The 26,686-nt window shown below is 33.6% G+C and overlaps 1 protein-coding gene across 1 annotated transcript in view; it reads right to left on the bottom strand.

The window, feature by feature from the left end:
• Positions 1-25,090, bottom strand: part of LOC150099128 (folliculin-interacting protein 2-like) — a 412,583-nt gene extending 387,493 nt beyond the window's left edge. Inside the window, exons 1-2 of the mRNA XM_090404004.1 lie at positions 24,962-25,090; positions 19,184-19,415 (exon numbers count right to left, since the gene is read on the bottom strand). Of these exons, the coding sequence (XP_090260130.1) occupies positions 19,184-19,415; positions 24,962-25,059 (330 nt within the window). The 5' untranslated portion in view covers positions 25,060-25,090. The remainder of the gene's footprint in view (positions 1-19,183; positions 19,416-24,961) is intronic.
• Between the last annotated feature and the right edge of the window lie 1,596 nt (positions 25,091-26,686).

The following is a 26,686-nucleotide window of genomic DNA, read 5'->3' as shown; positions in this document are numbered from 1 at the left end:
TAAGGCTTTCATTGATATTCACGTCTCTCTCAGGAATATAGTGATCTAAATTTCTGACCTGACGGCAAGGATGTGTTGCCTGATCATATTCCTCATTATTCTGAAAATGTAAATACGTCACAATGAGATTGAATTGTTTTTCAGTTATAACATCATGAAGCAATGACATGTTCAGAATATCCATTCTATAGACCATACATGCAGAAATACATTTCGAGAGTGGGTTTATTCACTATACCTTGCACAATCAAGAGCGTTATAAATGTAAGTGGTATGATAGTATCTATTGGGCTCCAAAGTGCTACGAGAATGCAGCCTGTACTCAACTTGCTGATGTTGTTGGCAAGCATAAAGGTAAGTCTGTTCTACTATGAAGGAAAGAATATCATCATCTAGAAATAGACGGAAGAAGCCTCAAATGTTGCTGTGTCAAAATCTTCATTAGTTCCTTGCTAACCTATGAATGGAAACTGTGGGCAGGCTGGTATACGTTTAGTGACATCACCATCTTCCACATGAAGGCATGTCTAAACTACACACAAAATCGCTATCTTCACAGCTAGAAAAATTTCCCTCATCGACATCAGTAAAGAGCTACTTGAAAGGCAAATGCTCCAATTTTTTGCATCTCCAGAACTTTTCTTTTTTTACCCCATACTTTGCTTTCTTATGGGAATATACTGCTTACTTTCAATCTGCTTTTGAATGGCATAAGGTGCAGTGCAGCACTTATACATGAATTGTGTTTGAGTTGGGTGAAAAATAGAAAGGTTCTGGAGATGCAGAAAAGTTGAATGCTTTGCCTTTTAAGTAGCTTTTACTCTACTGTTGTTGATGAAGGAAATTTTTCTGGCTACAAAGATAGCAATTTTGTGTGTAGTTTAGACATGTCTTCGTGCAGAGGAAATGCAATCATCACTAAGAAAAGTATCGGTACTTCAAAACCAACGCTACTCGCCATCTCAGAAATGAATTGTGTCTTAAATATACTTGCTAATATTACTTTCTGCTTGAGCTGTAAGCCAACGAAAATTATTGAAAATGTTAGGAAAGAACACTTCTAGTAGACACACTAAAAGTTCCTAACAATAGCCAGATACACACAGAAAAAATTTTTTAACACCTTTCTGATTGATTTACAGATATTCGAAACAATTTATTCTGATATTGCTTTTGTAGGATGATACTGTTTTTTAAACATTCATTTCTTCAATATCACATAATTTAACGATTTATAATTATCAGGAAATAATATAAATGAGAAAATATACAAAATTTGCTCATTTATAATAATCACAATTTAATTTCGGTATTGTAATATTAAAAGTTATCTGGTACAATTACTTTGGAAAAATAACGAATTCAAACAAAAAGAAAGTGTACACACACATGCTACCTAGCAGTATTTGTGTGTGTGGTAGTTTGGAGGGGGGGGGGCTGAACCAACAAAGGCAAAATACAATTTTAATTCTATTATGAAAATTTTGTAAATAAAATTCCATTTTGACACATGTCCCTATACATGTTTCGAATGATAAAGTGTAGGGAAAGTATCGCTACTTCAAAACTGCTGCATAATATCAAAATTAGCAGAAAATATGTACATAACAGTTGACTTCATCACCGCTATTTATTTAGATTTGTAGTGATTAATTATGGGAAACCAAGAAAGTTGAAGTACAAAGAACTACATATTATATTATAAAGATTATACATTATGTGATATGATTCAAGATTTACATATGATTCCCTATAAAGTAATATCATAAAAGAGCAAACATTCATGCAATCTGTGAACTAACTTGCAAACTACGATTATGAATAAAAAATAAAGAAAACTTAATTTGGAACAGATGGAGACTGCATTTATTTTAAGATTTGCATTTTCATGAATTTATAAAATAATTGTTTCAGAAAAATAATTATCTTGAATCTAGTTCTAGGACAGCGGTCGGCAACCGTTTTGGAGTGAAGAGCCATTTTTAAAATTATATCTGTTAAAAAAAATTTAGGAAGCCGCACACAGTGATGAGCAACAATGCTCCGTGGGCCATTGGTTACTCATAAATGTTTTCTATGTGATTAAGCATGTACGAATATGGTGCAAGTCATTTCAATTGGCATGAATAATTAAAACAAATATTTGACAAATCGGTGGGTTTATGAATTCTTGCATTATCCATGATAATCCAAGACGAATGTAAATAAGGATTATCGCGTATGATTTCAAAGAGTTCAAACATGAAAGTATTAAATTTTTCAGCATCGCATGTACTATTTTCAATAGTACATACGGTGGGTTTATGAATTCTTGCATTATCCATGATAATCCAAGACAAATGTAAATAAGGATTATCGCGTATGATTTCAAAGAGTTCAAACATGAAAGTATTAAATTTTTCAGCATTGCATGTACTATTTTCAATTGTAAAATATCCTTGACTTAATGTAAAATGTCTTTAATTTATTGCAAATGCTATATTTAGGGTTTTTAGTTTCTAATTTAATAAATAACATTCATTTTGCATTATTCAAAAATAGATTGTTTAATAACGAAAAGAGACGCAATTATTTATTCAAAGAGCAGTGTACGGCTCTGGAGCCACAGGTTGCTGACCGCTGTTCTAGGAGAATAAAATGTATTAGCAACTAAGATAATTAGCAAAAAAAAAAAAATTATACTGACAATGATCTCCCATAGTGATGTAATATTAAATGAAGAAATGAAAGTTTCTCTTATTTTGCACTGGCATTAAAAACTGTAATTATACGATAAAACAAGTAGCAAAAATAAATGTAACTTGTAGGTATTTAGTCTAATATAACTTAGATTTCAGTTACCAAGAAAACAGCAAGCAACTGCGTTCTTGCTATAAGTAACTGAACATAGCTATGTACGCGAGGTAATCTGATTAAGTGCTCTCGTCAGCATGAAGGATTATCACACCTTCTAATGGACATGATGGCCAAAGTGTACTTCGTATCCATGTACTTTCAACAGGTGGTCTGAATCGTATCCAGGATTTGCTGGACACACACATATATATATATATACACACGTCCTGGCCAGTTGGGAGGTTAATACAGAATTTTAAGTCTATTCAATGAAGCATTCATTTCATGGGATATACACCTTTTTTTCACATTAATGAATACTACTAAGAGATAATCTCCTAGCAGTGTTTGTCAATGTTTAAAAAGGTTTATTCATGAATTTCTGATTTATGTTACCATAACACACATGTGAAAACAACACTTTCAACCTCAAGTTAAATCTACAGTTCTTCAAACCACTTCAGGCCTCCAGTAAACAGAGAAGTGGTCTCACACTGAGCGATGAAATGCAGCTCCCACTTAAACATCCATGCTATAGTAAGATTTGAACCCACCACCTCTTGGTTGGAGAGAGAGAGAAAGGATAGCCTAACCGTTCAGCCAACTAGAATAGCAAATTTATTTATACAGATTATAAATAACAACAGAAATTAAATGCAACTTTGATTTTTATTATTATTATTAAGAGAGACCTCCAGGGAGTCAGGGACTCATCGAAGGAGGCCACATACTACACATACACCAGCTATCATACTTATTCTTGAATTCATTCACACTGCTTGCACTCACAACATCCAATGGCAATCCATTCCAATCATGCACCACCCTACGAGAGAAAAATCTAGCCCTCGCCCTCTTCTTAGTGGCATTCATTATTAGCTTCCAGGAATGCCCTCTTTCCCCACCCTTCCTCAACTTAAAAAATTCCATCAATTGAAATCCTGTATGGCCCTTTCAGAAGTTTGTAAGTCTCAATCATATCACCCTTCTTTCTCCTGTTTGCTAGTGTCTGCAGTCTACGAATTCTCAGTCTGTCTTCATAATCAGTATTCCACATGCCTGATATCATTTTTAACACTCTCCTTTGCACACTCTCTCCAATATATCAATCACAACGGAAACCAGGAGACAAGAATTCTCAGTCTGTCTTCATAATCAGTATTCCATATCATTTTTAACACTCTCCTTTGCACACTCTCTCCAATATATTAATCGCAACGGAAACCAGGAGACAAGACCTGCACATAATAGTCCAAGTGAGGTCTTATTAAGGACTTGTAAAGAGGCAAAATGACATCCTTATCTTTATATGTGAACATTCGTTTCAGCATTGCAATTATCTTTTGAGTTATATTTGCAATCTTTGACACAAGCCTCCGGAACTTCAACTACCTATCTACTAACACCCCAAGATCTCTAGCCTCATCAATTTCTTCAAGCATAATCCCACCAATATAATACGACATTGGATATCTAATCAAATATGCAGATTGCAGATGTATGTCTTGTGTTCATCTATGCAGATGGTGGCTGATCTGTCAGTCTGTCCAAAGTATACTAACTTGCAGGAACAGGGCACTTTATATACTCCAGGCACTGATCTTTACTGGAATGGATAAGGGTGGCAAGTTTCTAGCAAGACTTAAAAGCTGTGAAAAGTTTATATTATTTTAAAGACCTGGCTATTTTTTTAGATGCACCCTGGACTCCCCCAAGGACTTGGGAAGAGATTGATTTTTTTTTTTTGGTTCTGTAAGAGCAGTAGCCATTGGATAGATAAGTTCTGTTGAAAGAGAGGTTCCACTGGAATAAAGATTGTAGGCTTTATTGGTCGAGTTTTAATGATGCCATATTGTTGAGAGGAGTGGTAGTGGTGGGAAAGTTTGTGAATGTATCTACCTGTGTGAGTGGGCTTTCTGTATACAGAAGCAGAAGTTACTGTTCAGAAGGCATGTCACTAAGATGTCTAGGAAGGGTAACCTATCGTTAGTTTCCTTTTCCATTGTAAACTGGATTCTTTGATGTAAACTACTGAGGTGACAGAGGAAGGGGTCTAATGTGTCTGGTCCATGAGGCCAAATAGAGAAAACATCACATACATACTGTATCTTGCTAAATAGAAGGTTTGAGGGGCTGAGTCTATGGCTCATTTTTCAAAATTTTCCATGTAAAAATTGGCAAGTGGGGGTGAGGGCATAGTAATTCCCTCTAACTGTTTGGAAATTTTGTTCTTCCAAGAAAAATATCCAGAACTCATAGCAAAGCAAAAAAAAAGAGAGAGATCTATTAAAAAAAAAGAGATATTAGAATGAAAAAAAACAACACAGGTTCTAAAATGTGTTGAGATTTTTACATAGGATGTGGTATGACCTGTGAGGAGAATAAAAGTGTTTGCTAGCTATTTTGATAATTTGTAACATGGAGAATTAGTAACATCTACTATAGGTCCTGGGGGGGGGGGGGTTTGGTAAACTATATATGTGGGGGAGGGGCAAGAACCAAAGAGTTTGAGGTTTGAGTTTTCTTGTGATGTAAGAAAGCCAGGAAGATGTTTTTTTAAAGTAGGTTTTTAATTATATTAATGTGTTTTGGTGGGACAGTAATCTAGTGGGATGTAGATAGCATGATTTCAGAGAATAATATCCATTCGGTGGCATTAAGGACTGCTGTAGAATTATCCTTATCTGCTCTCATGATAACAATATTTTTATCTTTTCATAGATTTCTGAGTGCAGCAAGCTGGACAGAAGAAAGATTACTTTTTGGAGAGGAAGACTGTTCTCCAAGCACTTCAGCTTTAACATACAGAAAGAAAGTAGTATTAAACCTCATATCAAAATTGGAGATATTAATCTCAGCTCTTTACTTTATGCAGATGATTTATACTCCTAAATAAATCAAATATTCTGCAGGATTCCCTAACTAAACTGAAAAACTGCTGAATTAATTTGGTAGTACGAAAATCAGTAATAAAAAGACAGAGACTATGAAAATAGGCAAGAAACTGAAAACATCAGCTGCATCCTGAATCAAGAACCTATAAAACAAGTAAAACATTTTACTAATTTAGTTAAAATTTAGTGAAGATGGTAAATTAAATATGGAAACAGACAACAAAAATTTTTACCCTGCCAACTGAATAAATTTATATGGAATAATAATAAATTTAGTTTAATCCTTTATCCAAGTGTATGCAAACAAAGTATGCACCTGAAGTATCTTCAGGACTGAGGCAACTCATAGTAAAGGTGGACCAAGCTCTCATCACTCCTTGTCTCGGTATCTGTTATATGGAATAAAAGAGAAATTAGTCAAAAGACTAAACTTGCTGTATACAAGACAATGTTCAAACTAGTATTAACGTATGTATGCTGGGTTAGAAATAGAACACTTGAACAAAGACTAGCAGATATGAGAGTTCTGAGAAAGATAAGAGGTATGAACAAATGGCATCAGTAGCAATATTATATTGAAAACAAGGATATTATTAAATAACTTGACATTGTTAGCATTCAGGAATGTGTTAATCTCAAGTGGTAAGGTCACTTAAACGGAATGGAGAGGAAAGGTTAGCAAAAGAAATGTTTTGTGCCATTATGGAGGAGAAAAGACAAGGAAGATCAAGATCTAGGTGGAAATACTTAAATGCCTTAGAAGACAAATATAAAATCTGATAATAGAAATCTTCACAGATAATAGATTCATTTGCAGGAAACCATTGATATGAAATTAGCAATGCAGTAATTTTCTCATCGTACTTTCTTAATATCCTGTACACCCCATGAAGGTATATATCAGTTAATTGTCATGTCATCTTCCTTATACTCTCTTTTACCTTGCGGTGTCGAGAGTCCATTGATCATCGGACCTCACTCCATTTACAGGATAAGGTGGTCAGCCTTATGCCCCAGTGTATCCTATGGCCTGTAGTGTTGAGTTCTCAAGGCCAGTTTGCGTGCTTTGCGGGATGAAAACCCCAGAATAAACTTGGGAAAAAACCCTGCTGTCCACGCCCAAGACTGGCTAACTTGGCTATGGCTGAGGAAGATCCTTCAGCTCCTCAAGTCACCGACGGGAATCGAACCTAGGACACTCCTTCCCCAGGAATATGGTTGCGAAGCGCATATGCCACTAGGCTAACCGTGCGGACTATCAGTTAATTGATGATGACAATCTGAGGGTGCAAGCTGCTATCAGGTCCAAATATGTGTTGACAAAATCTTAGAAATTATATATAATTAGCCATTCTTGTTTAGATTCGATTCTTTTTGTGAACATTTCACATGTTTCTTTAAATTTTATATGAAACATGTTCTGGTTGAATGTTGAGTTGGCCACCTTTCCGATCAGTCTTATGGAAGGGTTTTAAGAGCATGATCAGAAAGACCTGTTTGTATAATGGATTAATATTTGTTTGTGTTCTTTTCAAATTTTCAATGAGCAACCAGTTTCATCTATACTTGAAGTATATTTAATCTGGAAGCTCCTAAATGTGAAAAGCAAAGGGAGACACCACATGGACATAATAAATAACATGATGAATAAATATTTACAGCACAATGGTAAAAAACATTGACCAGGCATGCAGTCAGGAATACATATCCATACTTGAAGTAGAAAAACCCATCAAAAAGCCTGAAATGTGGAAAGGCAGCAGGAGTAGATGATATTCGACCAGAAATGGTCAAGTATGCAGGTTAAAAGTCTTACAGTGGCTGCACTGCATAGTTCAGAAGGCGACAGAGGGACGAATTCCAGATGATTGGAGCAGAGCTCTCATAGTACCCATGCATAAAAAGGGAAATAAAACTGAATGTGAGAATTACAGAGGTATTTCATTAATGAATGTTCCTGGTAAGATATATGCAAATATACTTGAGAAACGGTTGAGAAGGATTGTGGAAGAAAAACTTGGCAAAGAACAAGCTGGATTCAGGGCAAATAGAGGATGCCAGGTTCAGATTTTCACTTCACAACAGATAGTTGAGAAATCATGGGAAAAATCTGTATTTAAGTTTTGTGGATCTGGAAAAGGCATATGACAAGGTGCCAAGAGAAAAGCTATTCAAAATGCTACAGTTATATAATGTTAATGGAGCATTATACCAAGCAATAATTTGTCTTTATTTGAGTTGTAAGTCAGCAGTTAGAATTGAAAGAAGTACAGGTTTAATGTTAAATCTGGTGTCAGACAAGGATGTACATTATCCCCTTTGTTATTCATTATCTATATGGAGCACATTATGAAGGAAAGTGGTATTAAACCTCATATCAAAACATGTATATCAATACATGATAGAGCATGTATGATCTCACTTGTTGTTATGTAGGAACGTTCTATAATTTGTAGCAAAATTTAATTCTGGCAAGTTTAAAGATCTAATGAGGGTCTTCCAGATCTCAGGCAGAATTAATCCTTGGATCCTACATAACAAGTGAGATCATACACACGCTCTATGCATGTGATGTACACATTCTTCTGTTTTTTGTAAAAATGCAATTATATATCTTTATATAAATATATATCTATATTCTTTACCCTGATGAAGCCAACAGCTATAGTTGGTATAACTTAGTTTGAAATAAATCTGACCAATAAATCCAAATAGAAGTCAATCCTTCCTATAGTTCTTGTGGTCAAAAATAACCGTTTCATCATTATTAATATCTCCAATTTTGATATCAGGTTTAATACCACTTTCCTTCATAATGTAATCCATATAGATAATGAATAACAGAGGGGATAATGTACATCCTTGTCTCACACCAGATTTAACATTAAACCATCTTCCTGTACTTCTTTCAATTCTAACTGCTGACTTACAACTCAAATAAAGACTATTTTTTGCTTGATATAATACCCTACTGACACCATACAACTGTAGCATTTTGAATAACTTCTCTCTTAGCACCTTGTCATATGCCTTTTCCAGAGCTACAAAACTTAAATAAAGATCTTTGTTATATTCCCATGACCTCTCAACTATTTGTCATAAAGTGAAAATCTGATTTTGACAGCCTCTATTTGCCCTGAATCCAGCTTGTTCTTCACCAAGCTTTTCTTCCACAATCCTTCTAAACTGTTTCTCAAGTATGCTTGCATAAATCTTACCAGGAACACACAGTAGGGAAATGCCTCTGAAATTCTCACATTCAGTTTTATTTTTCTCTTTATATATGGGAACTATGAGATCTCCACTCCAATCATCTGAAATTTGTCCCTCTGTCCAGGCCTGAACTATGCAGTGCAGCCACTGTATTTCACCTTGGGTATAATAAATGTTAAAGTTACCACGCTATTTTAAACCTAGTTTTACTCCATTTCCAAATGGAGTAAAACCAGGTTTAAAATAGCTTGGTAACTTTAACATTTATTATACCCAAGGTAAAATACTTTCTACATTTATATCTCCTCCTGAGATTTTTATTTAATAAGGTTAAAACACCTCATGGTAACTTGTTCTGGTAAAATACTTATGAGCTCTGTATTACTAAAATCTTGGTATTTCTAGCCTGGCTCCCACTGATGGGGGCTGGCTTTTGAGAGGCTCTGCTTGGTGATAGGTTTTTGGCTGTCTCTGAGTAGAGCCACCGCTGAGATTATGGCTTTGGCTGGTGGTGGGGTGAGCCTGCCACTGGGTACAGCCAATGCTGAGAAGTTCTTCTCAGCATTGGCTCATTCTCACCCTGTCACTGAGTGGAACTCAGTGACAGGGTGAGCCTGTCACTGAGTGGAACAACGCTGAGTTGGACGGTCTTTCGGCCACTATGGAGTGGTCTAGGGATCATCCTAATTTTTAGAGAGGTCTTTACTTAAATACACCTCAATAAAGGTCGAAACCGGTCTGGGTAGTGGCCCCCTTGCCTTTAATACAAAACACATCTCCTCTAGGAGATGTGCTTTGCATTAAGGGTAAATATTAAGATTAGTGATCAGAGCATATACTACGCAAACTTGACTTGTCTGTTTGCTTATTTGGGAAATGGAGTAAAACCAGGTTTAAAATAGCTTGGTAACTTTAACATTTATTATACCCAAGGTAAAATACTTTCTACATTATGGGAGATACTAAGGCAAGTGATGAGAACTTACACCACCTTTACCACGAGTTGCCCGAATCCTGAAGATACTTCCGGTGCAAACTTTGTTTGCTTACACTTGGATAAAGGATTAAACTAAATATATAATTTATAGTCTAAGCAAGTGAAAAAAACTTCCAACAAGTCTCACTGTCCAGGTCCCCATTCTGATATTTGCCCACATCACTCTACTTGATATTTCCTGCCATTCAAGAAGATTAGCCCCATATTTAGTGTTGAATACTAATGCACAGTATTAATGCCAATTAAACATAGAAAAAAGGAGCATAGGAAGCAATTTTTAAATATATGCAATGCAGATCTAACACCAACATTGAAGGAAATGCCTAATAATACCAATATCAAATAAAAGCAATTCAAAGGGCCCAGAAAATTACAGAGGAATCTGATTGCTTCTTATCACTAAAAACTCAAAACAGAATGTTTCAAAACTTAAATCAACCATACAAAACCTGAAAAATCAAGCAAATTTCTTGAAAAACAGAAGCATCACCATACAAAAGATAAAGACTTCCTTCAATCTTAACATTACATATTTTTACAAAAGTCTTCTATTCAATCAACAGACAGAGGATGTTCAAAATTCATAGTTACTCTTGGTATACCCTAGAAAATAATAAAAGCAATAGCGGAACCATATAAAAATTACCACATGACAGCAATGGTTTTAATAGTAATGGCTGAGAGCTTTCCTCTTTCCACTAGAGTTCTTAAGGGAGTCACTTTGCCACCTTATATTTTTATTATTACTCTTCACTATGTTTTGGACAGATGAAAAATTTGTATAGAATAACATTTAAAGATTCAACAGACCAAACTCACTTAAGCAGTTTGGTCAGCATTGTCTGTAAAGCAGAACAAATTCTCTGCTTTGCAGACAATTATGTACTAATCAACTCCAACAACACAGACTGCTCAAAATCATTTAGATAATCTATGTAAAAATGCAGAATTGATTATTATTATTTTTTTTTTGGATTAATGGCACAAGGACATCTACGTTATGATGTGCCAGAGCACGTGTAATAAATAAACAGCATACAAAATATATAAAAACTATATAAAAATAAATGAAACATTTCTCATAATGAATAAGTAAAAACAGCTTAAACAGAAAAGTCTGTATCGAAAAATAGGTATAAAACAGATGTATATAGAAAGTATTTTATGAATGTAATAAAACATTCATAATAAACATTCATGATGAGTATAGGGATTCAATTAGTCAGATTATTTTGCTGTCTATTACACAATGTTGCAGATTTCTCCAAAAGCATCGTGCCAAATAGAATCATAGGCTTTCTATAGGTGAATAAAATTATGGCACGTTACTACTTTATTATGTTCTACGTATTTTACTCTAATGATATGTAGTGTAAATATATGGTCAATTGTACCTCTCTTCTTTCTAAATCCAGGCCAGGAAGTCTGAAAAATGAATTCCATTTTTGCTTCAATGTGTGTGAGAGTAAGATATCCAAAAATATTTTGCTTGAGTTTTAAAAGAGGTAAACCGTGAGTAGACATATCGGTACACAATAAATAACGGAAAAAACTCACGTAGAAAGATTATTAATTGGTATAATTTTTGCCTGTGTGTCACAGGCATCCTCAGTACATTAAGCTCAAAATTAAACACTAACTGACAATTCCAAAAAGTGCCACCTAAGTAGCTGGTGTAAGATAACTAAAAAGGCCAATAACATTCCTAAAAATAAAAAATAAAAAAAATAAAAAATTAATACAATAAAAAGTTAGGAAAGATTAGCTGATTTGTAAAGTACTATCTCCCATAAAGTGGACAGACGTAAGCTGTTGGATCTGTTTAAGTTAGGAGAATGAAGTAGAGTTTCACATGTTTCTTTATAAAGGCATTCCATGAGAAACTGACTTTTGAAAAGAACTCTTGTCTTTCTCCAATGAACTCTGTGTCTAGTGAAGATGGCATGTTCAGAAAGTCCAGACTTTTCAGGTTTAAAGTATTCAATATAAGATTGGTGTTCTTCTAGCCGAATAGAGGCAGATCTTCCCGTTTGTCCGAAATAAGATAATCCACAAGAGCAGGGAATCTGGTAGACACCTGGATGATTAAGATGTGGAAGCTTGTCCTTAGGAGAAGTGAGAAAGGTGGAGATTTTCCTAAACGGTCGAAAGGCAACAAAAATATTCAGTGGTTTTAAAACGTTTGCTATACATTCACTGATGCCTTGTACATAAGGGATAGTAATGCGCGTTATTTCCTCTGTGTTTGAAGAGGAAGACATATTAAAACTACTCAAAGTTCTTTCAATGAAGCAATTCTTATAACCATTAGATAGAAAGGAAGAAGTTATGTATTGTAGTTCTTTCTGTAAAAGATCGTCTGTAGAACAAAAGGAGTGAGCCCGATGAACCAGTGTTTTAATAGTTCCTGCCTAACTGGTGTAAGATAACTAAAAAGGCCAATAACATTCCTAAAAATAAAAAATAAAAAAAATAAAAAATTAATACAATAAAAAGTTAGGAAAGATTAGCTGATTTGTAAAGTACTATCTCCCATAAAGGGGACAGATGTAAGCTGTTGGATCTGTTTAAGTTAGGAGAATGAAGTAGAGCTTCACATGTTTCTTTATAAAGGCATTCCATGAGAAACTGACTTTTGAAAAGAACTCTTGTCTTTCTCCAATGAACTCTGTGTCTAGTGAAGATGGCATGTTCAGAAAGTCCAGACTTTTCAGGTTTAAAGTATTCAATATAAGATTGGTGTTCTTCTAGCCGAATAGAGGCAGATCTTCCCGTTTGTCCGAAATAAGATAATCCACAAGAGCAGGGAATCTGGTAGACACCTGGATGATTAAGATGTGGAAGCTTGTCCTTAGGAGAAGTGAGAAAGGTGGAGATTTTTCTAAACGGTCGAAAGGCAACAAAAATATTCAGTGGTTTTAAAACGTTTGCTATACATTCACTGATGCCTTGTACATAAGGGATAGTAATGCGCGTTATTTCCTCTGTGTTTGAAGAGGAAGACATATTAAAACTACTCAAAGTTCTTTCAATGAAGCAATTCTTATAACCATTAGATAGAAAGGAAGAAGTTATGTATTGTAGTTCTTTCTGTAAAAGATCGTCTATAGAACAAAAGGAGTGAGCCCGATGAACCAGTGTTTTAATAGTTCCTGCCTAACTGGTGTAAGATAACTAAAAAGGCCAATAACATTCCTAAAAATAAAAAATAAAAAATTAATACAATAAAAAGTTAGGAAAGATTAGCTGATTTGTAAAGTACTATCTCCCATAAAGGGGACAGACGTAAGCTGTTGGATCTGTTTAAGTTAGGAGAATGAAGTAGAGTTTCACATGTTTCTTTATAAAGGCATTCCATGAGAAACTGACTTTTGAAAAGAACTCTTGTCTTTCTCCAATGAACTCTGTGTCTAGTGAAGATGGAATGTTCAGAAAGTCCAGACTTTTCAGGTTTAAAGTATTCAATATAAGTTTGGTGTTCTTCTAGCCGAATAGAGGCAGATCTTCCCGTTTGTCCGAAATAAGATAATCCACAAGAGCAGGGAATCTGGTAGACACCTGGATGATTAAGATGTGGAAGCTTGTCCTTAGGAGAAGTGAGAAAGGTGGAGATTTTCCTAAACGGTCGAAAGGCAACAAAAATATTCAGTGGTTTTAAAACGTTTGCTATACATTCACTGATGCCTTGTACATAAGGGATAGTAATGCGCGTTATTTCCTCTGTGTTTGAAGAGGAAGACATATTAAAACTACTCAAAGTTCTTTCAATGAAGCAATTCTTATAACCATTAGATAGAAAGGAAGAAGTTATGTATTGTAGTTCTTTCTGTAAAAGATCGTCGATGTAAAAGAAGTAGAGTTTCACATGTTTCTTTATAAAGGCATTCCATGAGAAACTGACTTTTGAAAAGAACTCTTGTCTTTCTCCAATGAACTCTGTGTCTAGTGAAGATGGCATGTTCAGAAAGTCCAGACTTTTCAGGTTTAAAGTATTCAATATAAGTTTGGTGTTCTTCTAGCCGAATAGAGGCAGATCTTCCCGTTTGTCCGAAATAAGATAATCCACAAGAGCAGGGAATCTGGTAGACACCTGGATGATTAAGATGTGGAAGCTTGTCCTTAGGAGAAGTGAGAAAGGTGGAGATTTTCCTAAACGGTCGAAAGGCAACAAAAATATTCAGTGGTTTTAAAACGTTTGCTATACATTCACTGATGCCTTGTACATAAGGGATAGTAATGCGTGTTATTTCCTCTGTGTTTGAAGAGGAAGACATATTAAAACTACTCAAAGTTCTTTCAATGAAGCAATTCTTATAACCATTAGATAGAAAGGAAGAAGTTATGTATTGTAGTTCTTTCTGTAAAAGATCGTCTGTAGAACAAAAGGAGTGAGCCCGATGAACCAGTGTTTTAATAGTTCCTGCCTTTCGACTGGGATGGTGATGAGATTCCGCATGGATATAATGGCCTGTATGAGTCTTCTTTCTATAAACTGAGAAATGTAGGTTACCATCTGGTTGGCGAAGAATTAGAAGATCTAAAAAGGCTAACTGCTTATTTGATTCTATTTCTAGGGTAAACTTGATCCTAGGATGAAATGCGTTTAACTTAGTGAGAAATTGTTGAAGTTCGTCAGAAGAGCCATTCCATACAGCAAAAATGTCATCGACATATCTGAACCAATGCGTAGGTCTGGGAGAAATATTGTCAAAGATACGTTGTTCAAAATGTTCCATAAAGAAATTGGAGATAGCAGGAGAAAGAGGATTACCCATTGCTGTTCCTTCAATTTGTTAATACAAGTTATTTTTAAAGGAAAAATAACCAGAATTTATTACAAAATCAAATACGTTTACAATATCCGAAGGAAATTCCTGTTGTAGTAATTCAATACTTTCCGAAAGAGGCACATTTGTAAATAAAGAAACAACATCTAAACTGATCATGATATCAGAAACGTCCAAATGAAGATCTGAAATTTTATTTTTGAAATCCAAAGTATTTTTTATATAAGTATCAGTTCTTCTAGTTGAAGAGGCGAGTAAATTAGATAAAAATTTTGAGATTTTTATCTAATTTAATCTCAAAATTTTTATCTAATTTACTCTCCTCTTCAACTAGAAGAACTGATACTTATATAAAAAATACTTTGGATTTCAAAAATAAAATTTCAGATCTTCATTTGGACGTTTCTGATATCATGATCAGTTTAGATGTTGTTTCTTTATTTACAAATGTGCCTCTTTCGGAAAGTATTGAATTACTACAACAAGAATTTCCTTCGGATATTGTAAACGTATTTGATTTTGTAATAAATTCTGGTTATTTTTCCTTTAAAAATAAGTTGTATCAACAAATTGAAGGAACAGCAATGGGTAATCCTCTTTCTCCTGCTATCTCCAATTTCTTTATGGAACATTTTGAACAACGTATCTTTGACAATATTTCTCCCAGACCTATGCATTGGTTCAGATATGTCGATGACAATTTTGCTGTATGGAATGGCTCTTCTGATGAACTTCAACAATTTCTCACTAAGTTAAACGCATTTCATCCTAGGATCAAGTTTACCCTAGAAATAGAATCAAATAAGCAGTTAGCCTTTTTAGATCTTCTAATTCTTCGCCAACCAGATGGTAACCTACATTTCTCAGTTTATAGAAAGAAGACTCATACAGGCCATTACATCCATGCGGAATCTCGTCACCATCCCAGTCGAAAGGCAGGAACTATTAAAACACTGGTTCATCGGGCCCACTCCTTTTGTTCTACAGACGATCTTTTACAGAAAGAACTACAATACATAACTTCTTCCTTTCTATCTAATGGTTATAAGAATTGATTCATTGAAAGAACTTTGAGTAGTTTTAATATGTCTTCCTCTTCAAACACAGAGGAAATAACGCGCATTACTATCCCTTATGTACAAGGCATCAGTGAATGTATAGCAAACGTTTTAAAACCACTGAATATTTTTGTTGCCTTTCGACCGTTTAGAAAAATCTCCACCTTTCTCACTTCTCCTAAGGACAAGCTTCCACATCTTAATCATCCAGGTGTCTACCAGATTCCCTGCTCTTGTGGATTATCTTATTTCGGACAAATGGGAAGATCTGCTTCTATTCGGCTAGAAGAACACCAATCTTATATTGAATACTTTAAACCTGAAAAGTCTGGACTTTCTGAACATGCCATCTTCACTAGACACAGAGTTCATTGGAGAAAGACACGAGTTCTTCACAAAAGTCAGTTTCTCATGGAACGCCTTTATAAAGAAACATGTGAAACTCTACTTCATTCTCCTAACTTAAACAGATCCGACAGCTTACGTCTGTCCCCTTTATGGGAGATAGTACTTTACAAATCAGCTAATCTTTCCTAACTTTTTATTGTATTCATTTTTTTTTTTTTTTAGGAAAGTTATTGACCTTTTTAGTTATCTTACACCAGCTACTTAGGTGGCGCTTTTTGGAATTGTCAGTTAGTGTTTAATTTTGAGCTTAATGTACTGAGGATGTCTGTGACACACAGGCGAAAATTATACTAATAAATAATCTTTCTACGTGAGTTTTTTCCGTTATTTATTGTGTACCGATTTTGCTTGAGTTGCTGGTGAGACTAATTGTCCTAAAAGTATTGCAATCTTTGCTGTTTCCTTTTTTTGGGGGGAAGGAGGGGATGGGAATAAGGATGAATGTGTGCCAGTCTTTTGGCCAGATCTCATTGTTCCATACCTGCTGGCAAATTTTGTGGAGTGCACTAACAATAGGTTCTCTCCATTCTTTAAGTATTTTTGTTGGAATATTGTCAATTCCTGATGTTTTAAGCTATTACGAAAAGTAAAAGCTGGAATTCCTGATGTTTTAAGTTATTACGAACAGTAAAAGCTGTAAATCTTCACTATAGCAAACCGAATTTCCTAGCAAATAACATCACAATCAAGAAACAATGTTAAATAAAAGGAAATAAAAGAAAAAAAAATTGCAGAAATAAAAGAAAATCATGGGAAATAATATAAAAAAATCATGAGAAGCAAAAGAAAGGAAATGGCAAGAAATCATACACTGAGAACAGAACACAAAGGATTAGCAAGAACCATACTATAAGCTTAAAGAATGGCAACATGAAAAAGTATAAATATTAACAATACCAGATATATGGGTCTCAGTCCAATCAGGAAGTTGACATTGACACCAGCTGTGTCTATAACATTTCTCCTCCTCTCAGACTGAGTTCTTCTCTTTCTCTCACATAGTCCTAAATGGACCGTTGGGTCACTCATGGCTGGTAGGTGATATTCTTTGTTAGCCTCCTCCAATCATCACGGTCTATTGTTCTTGATGTCAGTTGAGAAAGGGAGGAATTTGTCCATATTTTGATGTTATCAGTCCATTTTAATTGAGGTCGGCCCTAACCCTTGATCTGGGAATGATTCCTTCTAGTGCTTGCTTCGGAATGCCATTAGCCATCTCCACATGTCCAAACCATTTCATCTGTCTTCTTCTGATGACTGTCAGAATATTTTCCCTTTTTCCCAGGTCTATTGAATCAATCAGTTTTCGGACATTTTCATTGGTTTTGTGAGCGGTATAGGGAATTCTCAAGTCTTCTGTAAGTTGCATACTAATATTCATCACTTCTATTCGCTTCCTCTTTGTGATTGAAGGTGATGATGTTGACTACCAACTGAAGTTTTCACATTTTACTTTAATGGTACAAACTGTGCATATTTAGTTTATTATGAAGATTTCAGGTAAGTGACATTAATTTAAACTAATGTAACATTTTGAAAATTAAACATTAATTCTGGATTTTCCTTTTTATAATTTCATACTAGTCTATCATTCTCATTTTCATTTGTACTTTTTCATGTTGTTTTGTGCTCTATGTATAGTTCCTGCCAATCCTTTGTGTTCAGTCAATGTATAGCTTCCTGCCATTTCCTCTGTTTTGGTATTTGTGATTTCTTTTGTCTATTTATTGTGATGATTTTACTTCCCTGAGATTTCCTTTGTTCTGTTTCTAGCAATTTCTTTTCTTGTTTTTCACAATTTCTTCGGTGTTATTTCCCATGATTTATTTTAATTCCTCCAATTTCTTTTGTTCTATTTCTGGCAATTTTTGTTGTTTCCCAAGATTTTCCACACTTTATTTTATTTCATGCGATTTCTTTTGTTCTATTTCCTACATTTTCCTTTGTTATGTGTTTCATAATTTCTTCTGTATTCATGGGAATGGAGTGTAGGATTAGTATTTTTTAATTAAATTTGTTTTAGATAATCTTAGATTATAATGAATTGTATCTGGTCCCTAGGGATTCATTTTAGTGGTCATCTGTCGTAATAATACTTCAATAGTGGTATTTTCATTGATGTTGGCATTCTTCTGTTTGTATAATTTCTCTATGGTTTGACGTAAATAATCTGGTTACTGCAAATCAAGATGATATTCAATTAAACACTTTTAAAGAACAAATAGTGGATATTTGAGAGCTTATTTTTCACTTGGTTAGACTATAATAAATTTAGTTTAATCCTTTATCCAAGTGTGAGCAAACAAAGTTTGCGTCTGAAAATATCTTCAGGACTGAGGTAAGATGGTACAACACCAGGCAACTCGCAGCAAAGGTGGATCAAGCTCTCGACTCCTTGTCTCGGTGTTGTACCACCTTACCTCAGTCCTGAAGATATTTTCAGGCACAAACTTTGTTTGCTCACACTTGGATAAAGGATTAAACTAAATTTATTATAGTCTAACCAAGTGAAAAATAAACTCTCAAACATCTTTCTCTAAATCCAGAGTAATTTAATAATAAGGTGGCACACCTTTTGGCAACTCCCACTGACAAGACCTCAATAAAGGTCGAAACCGATATGGGTAGTGGCCCTTCCCTTAATGCATAGCAGTATACATGTCTGCAAGGAGATGTTCTGTGCATTATGGGAGATACTGAGACAAGGAGTGATGAGAGCTTGATCCACCTTTGCTGCGAGTTGGCCAGTGTTGTACCACCTTACCTCAGTCCTCAAGATATTTTTAGGCACAAACTTTGTTTGCTCACACTTGAATAAAAGACTAAACTAAATTTAAAATAGTGGATATGATGTACCAGGTATTGCATCTTATTACAGCAGCCATAATATTTTGTATATCCTATGAAACAGGCACATTACAATAAATATACCAGGCATAGAAAGTGCAGCTTATGAAAGATGTCAACTTGGTCTGTGAATTTGATACCTACCTCATATACTGGAACTGCTCCTGTATCACTGCTAGTACCTTCCATTTCAGAATCATTCTTCTGAAATGTTTTACCCTTCTTAATAAATGATCTATATGACAAAACATGATGTGGTTCTTCTCTTCTTTTAATTGCCTTTGAATCAAATAATAATTTTCTATCTTGTCCATCACGTTCTTGAAATAATAATACACGTACTTGCTCTTGGCTGTTGAAGATAGGAGGATTCCACCTAAAATAAATTTAAGAAGAAAAAGATAAGTACACACACAGATTCTATATATAAAACTGAAAGTAGCAGGTAAAGAAATGACCAGAGACAATCATTAAATGGTGCATTTCATAATTGCATTCTTTCATAATGACATAATTCATTTTCAAAACAACTGAATGTAGAAATATTTTAGCACACTTATGTACACACTTTGTTTTTATTAATTTTGCTAATAAAATGGCTCAAATGAAATTACTGGGGAAAAAAAAAAGTTTGTCTTACTGGTCTCAATCTCACACCAAATTGACTCAAAAAAACTGCCATCTGCCTGACTCTTACTCTTGTTGGCTGCAATTCATCTGCTATCAGCAGTACCACACCACCTATCTTGTCTACTCTATACTTCATTAAAATACTAAATCCATTCTATCACTGCAACCATGTCATCTGCTGTTAGCCAAGTCTCACTAATGCCTATATAACATTTGCCAAGGTTGCACTAACTAATGGCAAAAACTCTTCCCTTCTCTTTTGACTACTTCCCAGACACTGTTCATTCCTCTACTATGTAGTTTCTCATGCCACGGAACTGTTTTGGGCTGCCATCTCCATTAATTATAATCATATGACCCTTTTTAGTTAGAGCTCTCACTTGCATTACCACTACCCAAGTTAAGACTGCATGCACATTCTCACGAACAGGAAGCATAATGGTCAACTCATTTACAGAAAATTCTAAGATGCTAGTACCAGATATAATGTTATTCAATGTACCATAAGTTCCATACATCATATGCTGCTTAATCCTAAGCAGCATTTGATGGAAGAATCAATAGAATTATCCTTGAGTAATTCTAATTGACAAGCTTAGATGTTGATTGTTATTCAAAACCTAAATTATAAAAAAGATGTTTATTAACTGGCTTATATTTCAATGGATTTCAAAACCCATTATCTTCAGAGCAAACATGTTACAGTTTGCAAGTGACAATGAATAAGTTATAATATGAATAATACAATTCAAATTATAACTCAACACAGAACTATCAAAAAGGTCCCTTGGCCTGCATATGATACTTGCCAAATGACTTTCAGTTATAAAGATTTCTCATACTTTGATGAGTATTGAACCCAAGTTTTCCAACGAAAAGTAATCAAGTGATCTGAGTGGGATGGCCACTTTAACTGATAACAAATGGTAAAATAAACTTCAAAAACATACTTCTGTAAATGACTAGATTATACTCGTAATAATTAAAACCAAACAAAATCTATGTTTCTAAAGAAGGCAGAAAAGAAGATTCAGAAAAATTTGAGAAGGCTACAAAAAAATAAAAAAATAATAATAAATAAATATATAAATAAAAGCAAACTAAAATGATTACAAATTAAAGATGTCAAGAAAAGCCCAGTTGTGAAGATACTTCATGCACAAACTTTGTTTGCCTACACTTGGATAAAGGATTAAACCAAGAATATGATTTCTTGGGCATCTTTAATTTACAGTATAACCTAGTGAAAAAAACTTTCAATAAAAATGACTACATATTGACAATAGGAGACTTTAATACCAGAGTTCAAAATAATCCAATATATCACTTGATAAATTATATTTTTGTTTTAATCCTTTATGTAAACAAGTTTACATAAGCATTTGCATAAGTAAATAAAATTTGATGTGAAGCATCCTTACACCTGGTCTACTTGTATACAGAGAATGAATTCACATCAACTGCTTTGGTATCCCATAATGCAAAAACATCATAAGAAGGAGTCTCCATCCAGACCATAGTTGTTGGAAGGTTTTCTACTAGTTTACAAAATATGTTATATTTGGCAAGGAATTATATTCTTGTTTTAATCCTTCTCATGCATAAGCAAGTAGTATACCAGTATATAGAAGTTACTGATTTCACAACAATTGCCTCTGTATCCCATAATAATAGCAATAGGAATACTACCCATAATGCAAAAACATTATGGGAAAGGGTCACTATCTACACTGGTTTCAACCTTTACTGAAATTCCATTAGTGGAAACTAGAAACAAGGCAACAGCCTCTACATACAAGTAGATTAGTCATGAAGATACTTCACACACAACCTTTGTTTGTTTACACTTGGATAAAGGATTAAAACAAGAATGCAATTTCTTGTCTTGGCTATAACATACTTTGTAACTCAGGAGACGTTTTACAAAATAATCCAATCCCAAATGTTATAGGTAAATATGGAGATGCCTTTAAAATAAAAAATAAATCAGCTAATGCTTTTTATTCCCTAAATAAAGAGTAGGAAAGGCTTTTTAACCCTATCTAGCTTTTGGAGACTGAGTGGGCAGTTCAATCTCCACTGGTAGCCAATCAGAGATAGCTGGCCTTAAGCTACACTAATTATAAGCAGCAAAAGCAATCGATGAAGAGACTGGCAAACAAGTGTTGCCATCTCTTGGTACCTAACCCTAACAAAATATATTTTTGTCTGAAATGCCATGGGTTCTACAGTTGATTTCCTTGAGTTTACATGACGAAAAACCGGCGTGCCCATGCCAGAGATTGACTAACTCAGGAACTGGTCAAAGAAAGGCTTAGAAAAAGTTCCTAAAGTCAGCAAGTAGACTCTAACTTAAGTCTATCATCGATGGCCTAGTGCAGAGGATACAAGTGCCACTTCCACAACCTTCATAAATAATAATGGTAAAGAGTTAATCAATTTTAGTATTTTCAGCAATTTAAAACTTACACTTTTTTTTTCTTTTTAGAAAGAAATATATAAATATTACTTAAAATTCTATGGGAACAAGATCTATAATTGATTATAATCAGATGCATTTTTACATAGGAAATCTTTTGGGATCAATAATTTAGTGGTCTGTAAAATAGAAAAAGTAAAAAAAAAATAAAGAAAAGGAAAGGAAATACAACAAAAAAGAGAAAGAACAAGTCAACAGCAGCACAATTTGAAGACAATGGGATATTACACCCATCAACTGGAAAAGACTCGAGTTTGATTCTGGTTGTAATGAGAGGAATCATCATACGGACTTTTTCAACTGAAGGTGAGTTAGCTGATCTCATAGATGTAGCAGGATTTTTTCTCCCAGTTTCTCATCCTACACACAGGCAAACTGGTCTAGTACATAGACACATTTTAGAGACAAAAAAAAAATACAATTAGTGGTAATAGATGGCATTACATGCAGTTGAAGGATTGTGGTGCAGTGTGTAGATAGTAATAGAGAGTGGGTTGTGGAGAGTCGAGTATCCTCTGGTGATGAGTCATCCTTGTAGGTGCCATATAATGATATCTATTATAAGAAAAAAAAAGTATTAATTAAAATTATAACAATGGAATTAACTCACATAAAATATTAATATTAATTCCGTTATTATAATTTTTAATAATATCTACTCATGGTATTCCTTACTAAAACAAGAAAAAAGTATTTGAATATTATATCAATCATGATTAACAAGTACACCCAAAAGAAGCCAAAATAAATGAAGATATAAAAGAATGGAAAACTTTAATAAAGATAATGGAAGATATCCATTAGCAATAATAATAATAATAATTTATAAAGTGGCTTCTGAAATATTTACAAAGAAAAAATTAAAGAAATATTAAAAAAAGAAAAGGATTAAAAATTTGGAAAGATAATGAAAGTGTCATGAAGGAAAAACAGTGTATAAATCATTCCTTCAAAACCAAAGGACACAGTAGGAACATATAAAAATAAACATGAAATATTCTAGAAAATATTAAAGAAATTAAGTAATGAAGAAACAAATACAGCAAAAATCAACATAACAGAAAATAAACAATGGACAGAATATGACAAGAATTGACCATATGACAAATTTGCTAACAAAAAAAAAAAAAGTGAAAAAAATATGTGCAGATATTGAAAAAATTGCAAAAATAAAAAAAAGATACTGGAAAAAATCTACATCAAAGATACCTAAAGTTAATAAATGACTGCTGGGGGAAATGTAAAGTACCATCAGATTGATTAAAGCATAGCTTACATCTATATTTAAGAAAGGAGATAGAAATGACCGTGAAAATTATAGAGGAATAATTTTATGAAACACATGTTACAAGATATACACAAAAATTCTGGATAAAAGACTTGCAAACACTGTAATTTAGTGGTTTTAGACATGGAAGATCATGCATGTATAGATAATTTAAATATAAATAATACTTTATAATAGATAATACTTTGTCTTAAAGTATTGAAAAAAGTATTTAAAACAAGAATTATCCAGTATATATCCTATACAAAACAAGAATTATCCTAAACAAAGTTTAATTAAAGTTCCAAAAATAAAGTTCAGTTTCTTCTGTTATTATTACCTAATAAATTAATGAAAGAAACTGAAATTAATCAACGCATAACTGATGTAGGCTGTTTCCAACTCTATAAAGATCAAATTATAAAAATATGGAAAACAATAAAACAGGATATCCAGTTAACATGAAGTGTTGTTAAGATAGTGATATATGCAGACGACCAGACTGTATTACAAGAAACAGGAATGATCTCCAAAAATCAGGTTTATGTCTATGAATTAAATAAAATAAGGCTCCAAAACAATGAAAAGAGATCACAAAGGAAAACCATAACATTTTAGATTAAATCATAATTAGATCAAAAACTGTCACAGAAGATAAAACAGAACAAGTGGTAGATTTTATTATTTAGGTTGCATGCATATTATCTAAAATGAAAACTATAACAGTAAATAAATAAGTTTCAGAAAATCTGCAGAACAATTTAAAGGATACTGGAATAAAAATGAGATGAAACAGAAATGTTTATGTGATTCGGGATAATAAATGTAATATTTATTATTATTAGAAGTTTTAAAAGATGAACAAAATTAGATCACATAAAAATTGTGTTATTAAAAGAGGTTCGATATCTATTAAAAAATAATAAAAAATCAGGAATATCCAGAGAAATGGAAAGAGCATCAGCAAAAGAAGTGAACAAGTATAAACCGAAAGGGAAGGAGGGAAAAAAAGAAAGAGAGAGGAGGAGGAAGAAGAAGAAAAGCCAATCGCGGGATGAAAACACCAATGAACGGGAACAGTAAATGCAAAATCGTTGGTGAGAAGTAGAAGAGCTACAAATCCGGGATTATAATTATTTATATAATTTCCATTCACAGAGTAATAATGATAACTATATATATATATACTGACTATAACCGAGATATAAATAAATATGAACATATCCCAGTACCGAGTTAATACTACAAATTGCTATATATATATATATATATATATATAAACTTTATTAATAAAATTTAACTCAAAACCTCTATATATATATAGAGAGAGAGAGAGAGGTTTTGAGTTAAATCAAAACTTTCAAAACTATATATATATATATATATCGCAACAAGATATAAAATTACTTATTGATGATCAATCAGTTGTAGTTGTTTAACAACTCTTAAAACAAATATTTTTTTAAATATCGCTAAAATTTATATTTTGTTTGTGGGTCTAAGTTTGACAGAAGTTTTGTCAACGGGAGACAGAATAAAGACTTACTGTATGTCATTTTCGCAAATTTCTGGGTCAGTAACTACATGTGAAAAAAATCCTAGAGATCTGAATATCCTCATCCACCAGTCTAGAATAAGAATCATATTCTACACACAAGGGAAGATTAAAGAGATGACTTCAGCATTTAGTATACAACACATCGCTTCAATAAATCCAACTAAGTAATAGCATCACAACACACCATCACGTGCTGTCACATGAGAAACGACTAAACAGACGCACGCAAGCCGAGCACAACACGTGTACAAAACTTATCATCCAAGCAAATCGGAAGTACAAACCGTGCCCGTATTTCAAATCGCAAAATTTTGGCAAAATGCCAGCATGATGTGGCAACGCTGTTCATGATTCAAATTGCATAATTCTGATATCAATGACGAACACGAAGCGAAAACGATAATCATAATAAAAATAAAAATTTTTATTAAAGTTTTAATTATTTTTTCTTAGTGTTCAATGACCTATCGGCAAGTAATTTGCTTTCATAAATGAATAAAGTTTGATTTGACTTTTTTAATCAGTTATGGTACTTACACATATATCGCAAATGCAAACTGGGTGTGACACAGTACATCAAAAATGAGAATGGACGACTTTCCCATTTACGCTCAGTTAAGCAACCTAGTCAACTTCATGGTTTCTAATCCAGCCAATTTTCGTGAAATCAAAACCATGCTCATATTCCAATTCGTACAATTTTGGCAAAATGCCAGAGATGTGCATTTAAAGCAACACTAGAATAATGGTATTAATCCAAGCATACATAAATTCTCAATTTAAATTCATATCCCAATTAAATGAATTAATTGGTCGAGAAACCAACTCCATTTTTCATATAAGGATGTATTTTATGTTTACTTAAAGAGACTTCTGTACATGATTAATGCTTTTGCATGGAGTTTCATCAAGGACGCGCCGTGCGGTTGTGCACCGCGCAAGGGCGCTTAAAGCGAGGGGCGCCATTTCACCACGGGAGATAATTTTAAAAATATATATATATACATATAAATTTTCTTATTCTTGAATTATATCGTACTATATAAATGACACAATTACAAATTATAGTTAATGCAATAAAAATGAAATTTTAAATAAGTCAAATTATTATGAATTCTTAATAATCTAACAACATTTTTAACTTAATACATCACCAGTTTTATTATAATTTGTTTGAAGTGAAACGTTATCAATATTTTATTTCACATAGTAAGCATCGACTCAGCAAAAATTGTATAAATATTCTGGATTATTTATTATATTTTTAGTGGAAATTGTTAGTTTAAGACAGACCGTGAGTTCATTCTTACGCTGTGCTTTGCCCAGTACCGTCGACACGGTGTATCATAGAGGCACCCTGCCTTACGGCGCTGCTTAATAAGGGCGCTCATTCAGCCGTATTACGGCAACAAGATATTTTACAAAAAACAGCGTTTAGTTTACCAAATAAAAAAGGCGCCATTTCCCACTGACAGTTAAATATGTGCTTATTATGTTTTATTAATAAAAAAATTATAGTCATACATACTAAAACTAAACATTTTAGAATCCACTTATTTAGATACTTAAGGAAATAACCCATAAAGTATCATACGATGTGAAGTTCATAAACTTTTATAATCTATATACACTAGTGGCCAAAATTGTGGAAACCTTAGAAAAAGTGTATTTTTGAGGTTTAATGGCTCATAACACCACTTTCTTTTGGTGGAA

The sequence above is a fragment of the Typopeltis vanoorti genome, chromosome 14, assembly GCF_054136105.1.
Source record: "Typopeltis vanoorti isolate ZY-2024b chromosome 14, IOZ_Tvanoo_1.0, whole genome shotgun sequence".
NCBI classification, from domain to species: Eukaryota; Metazoa; Arthropoda; class Arachnida; order Uropygi; family Thelyphonidae; genus Typopeltis; species Typopeltis vanoorti.
This window is presented reverse-complemented; position numbering and strand designations above follow the sequence as displayed.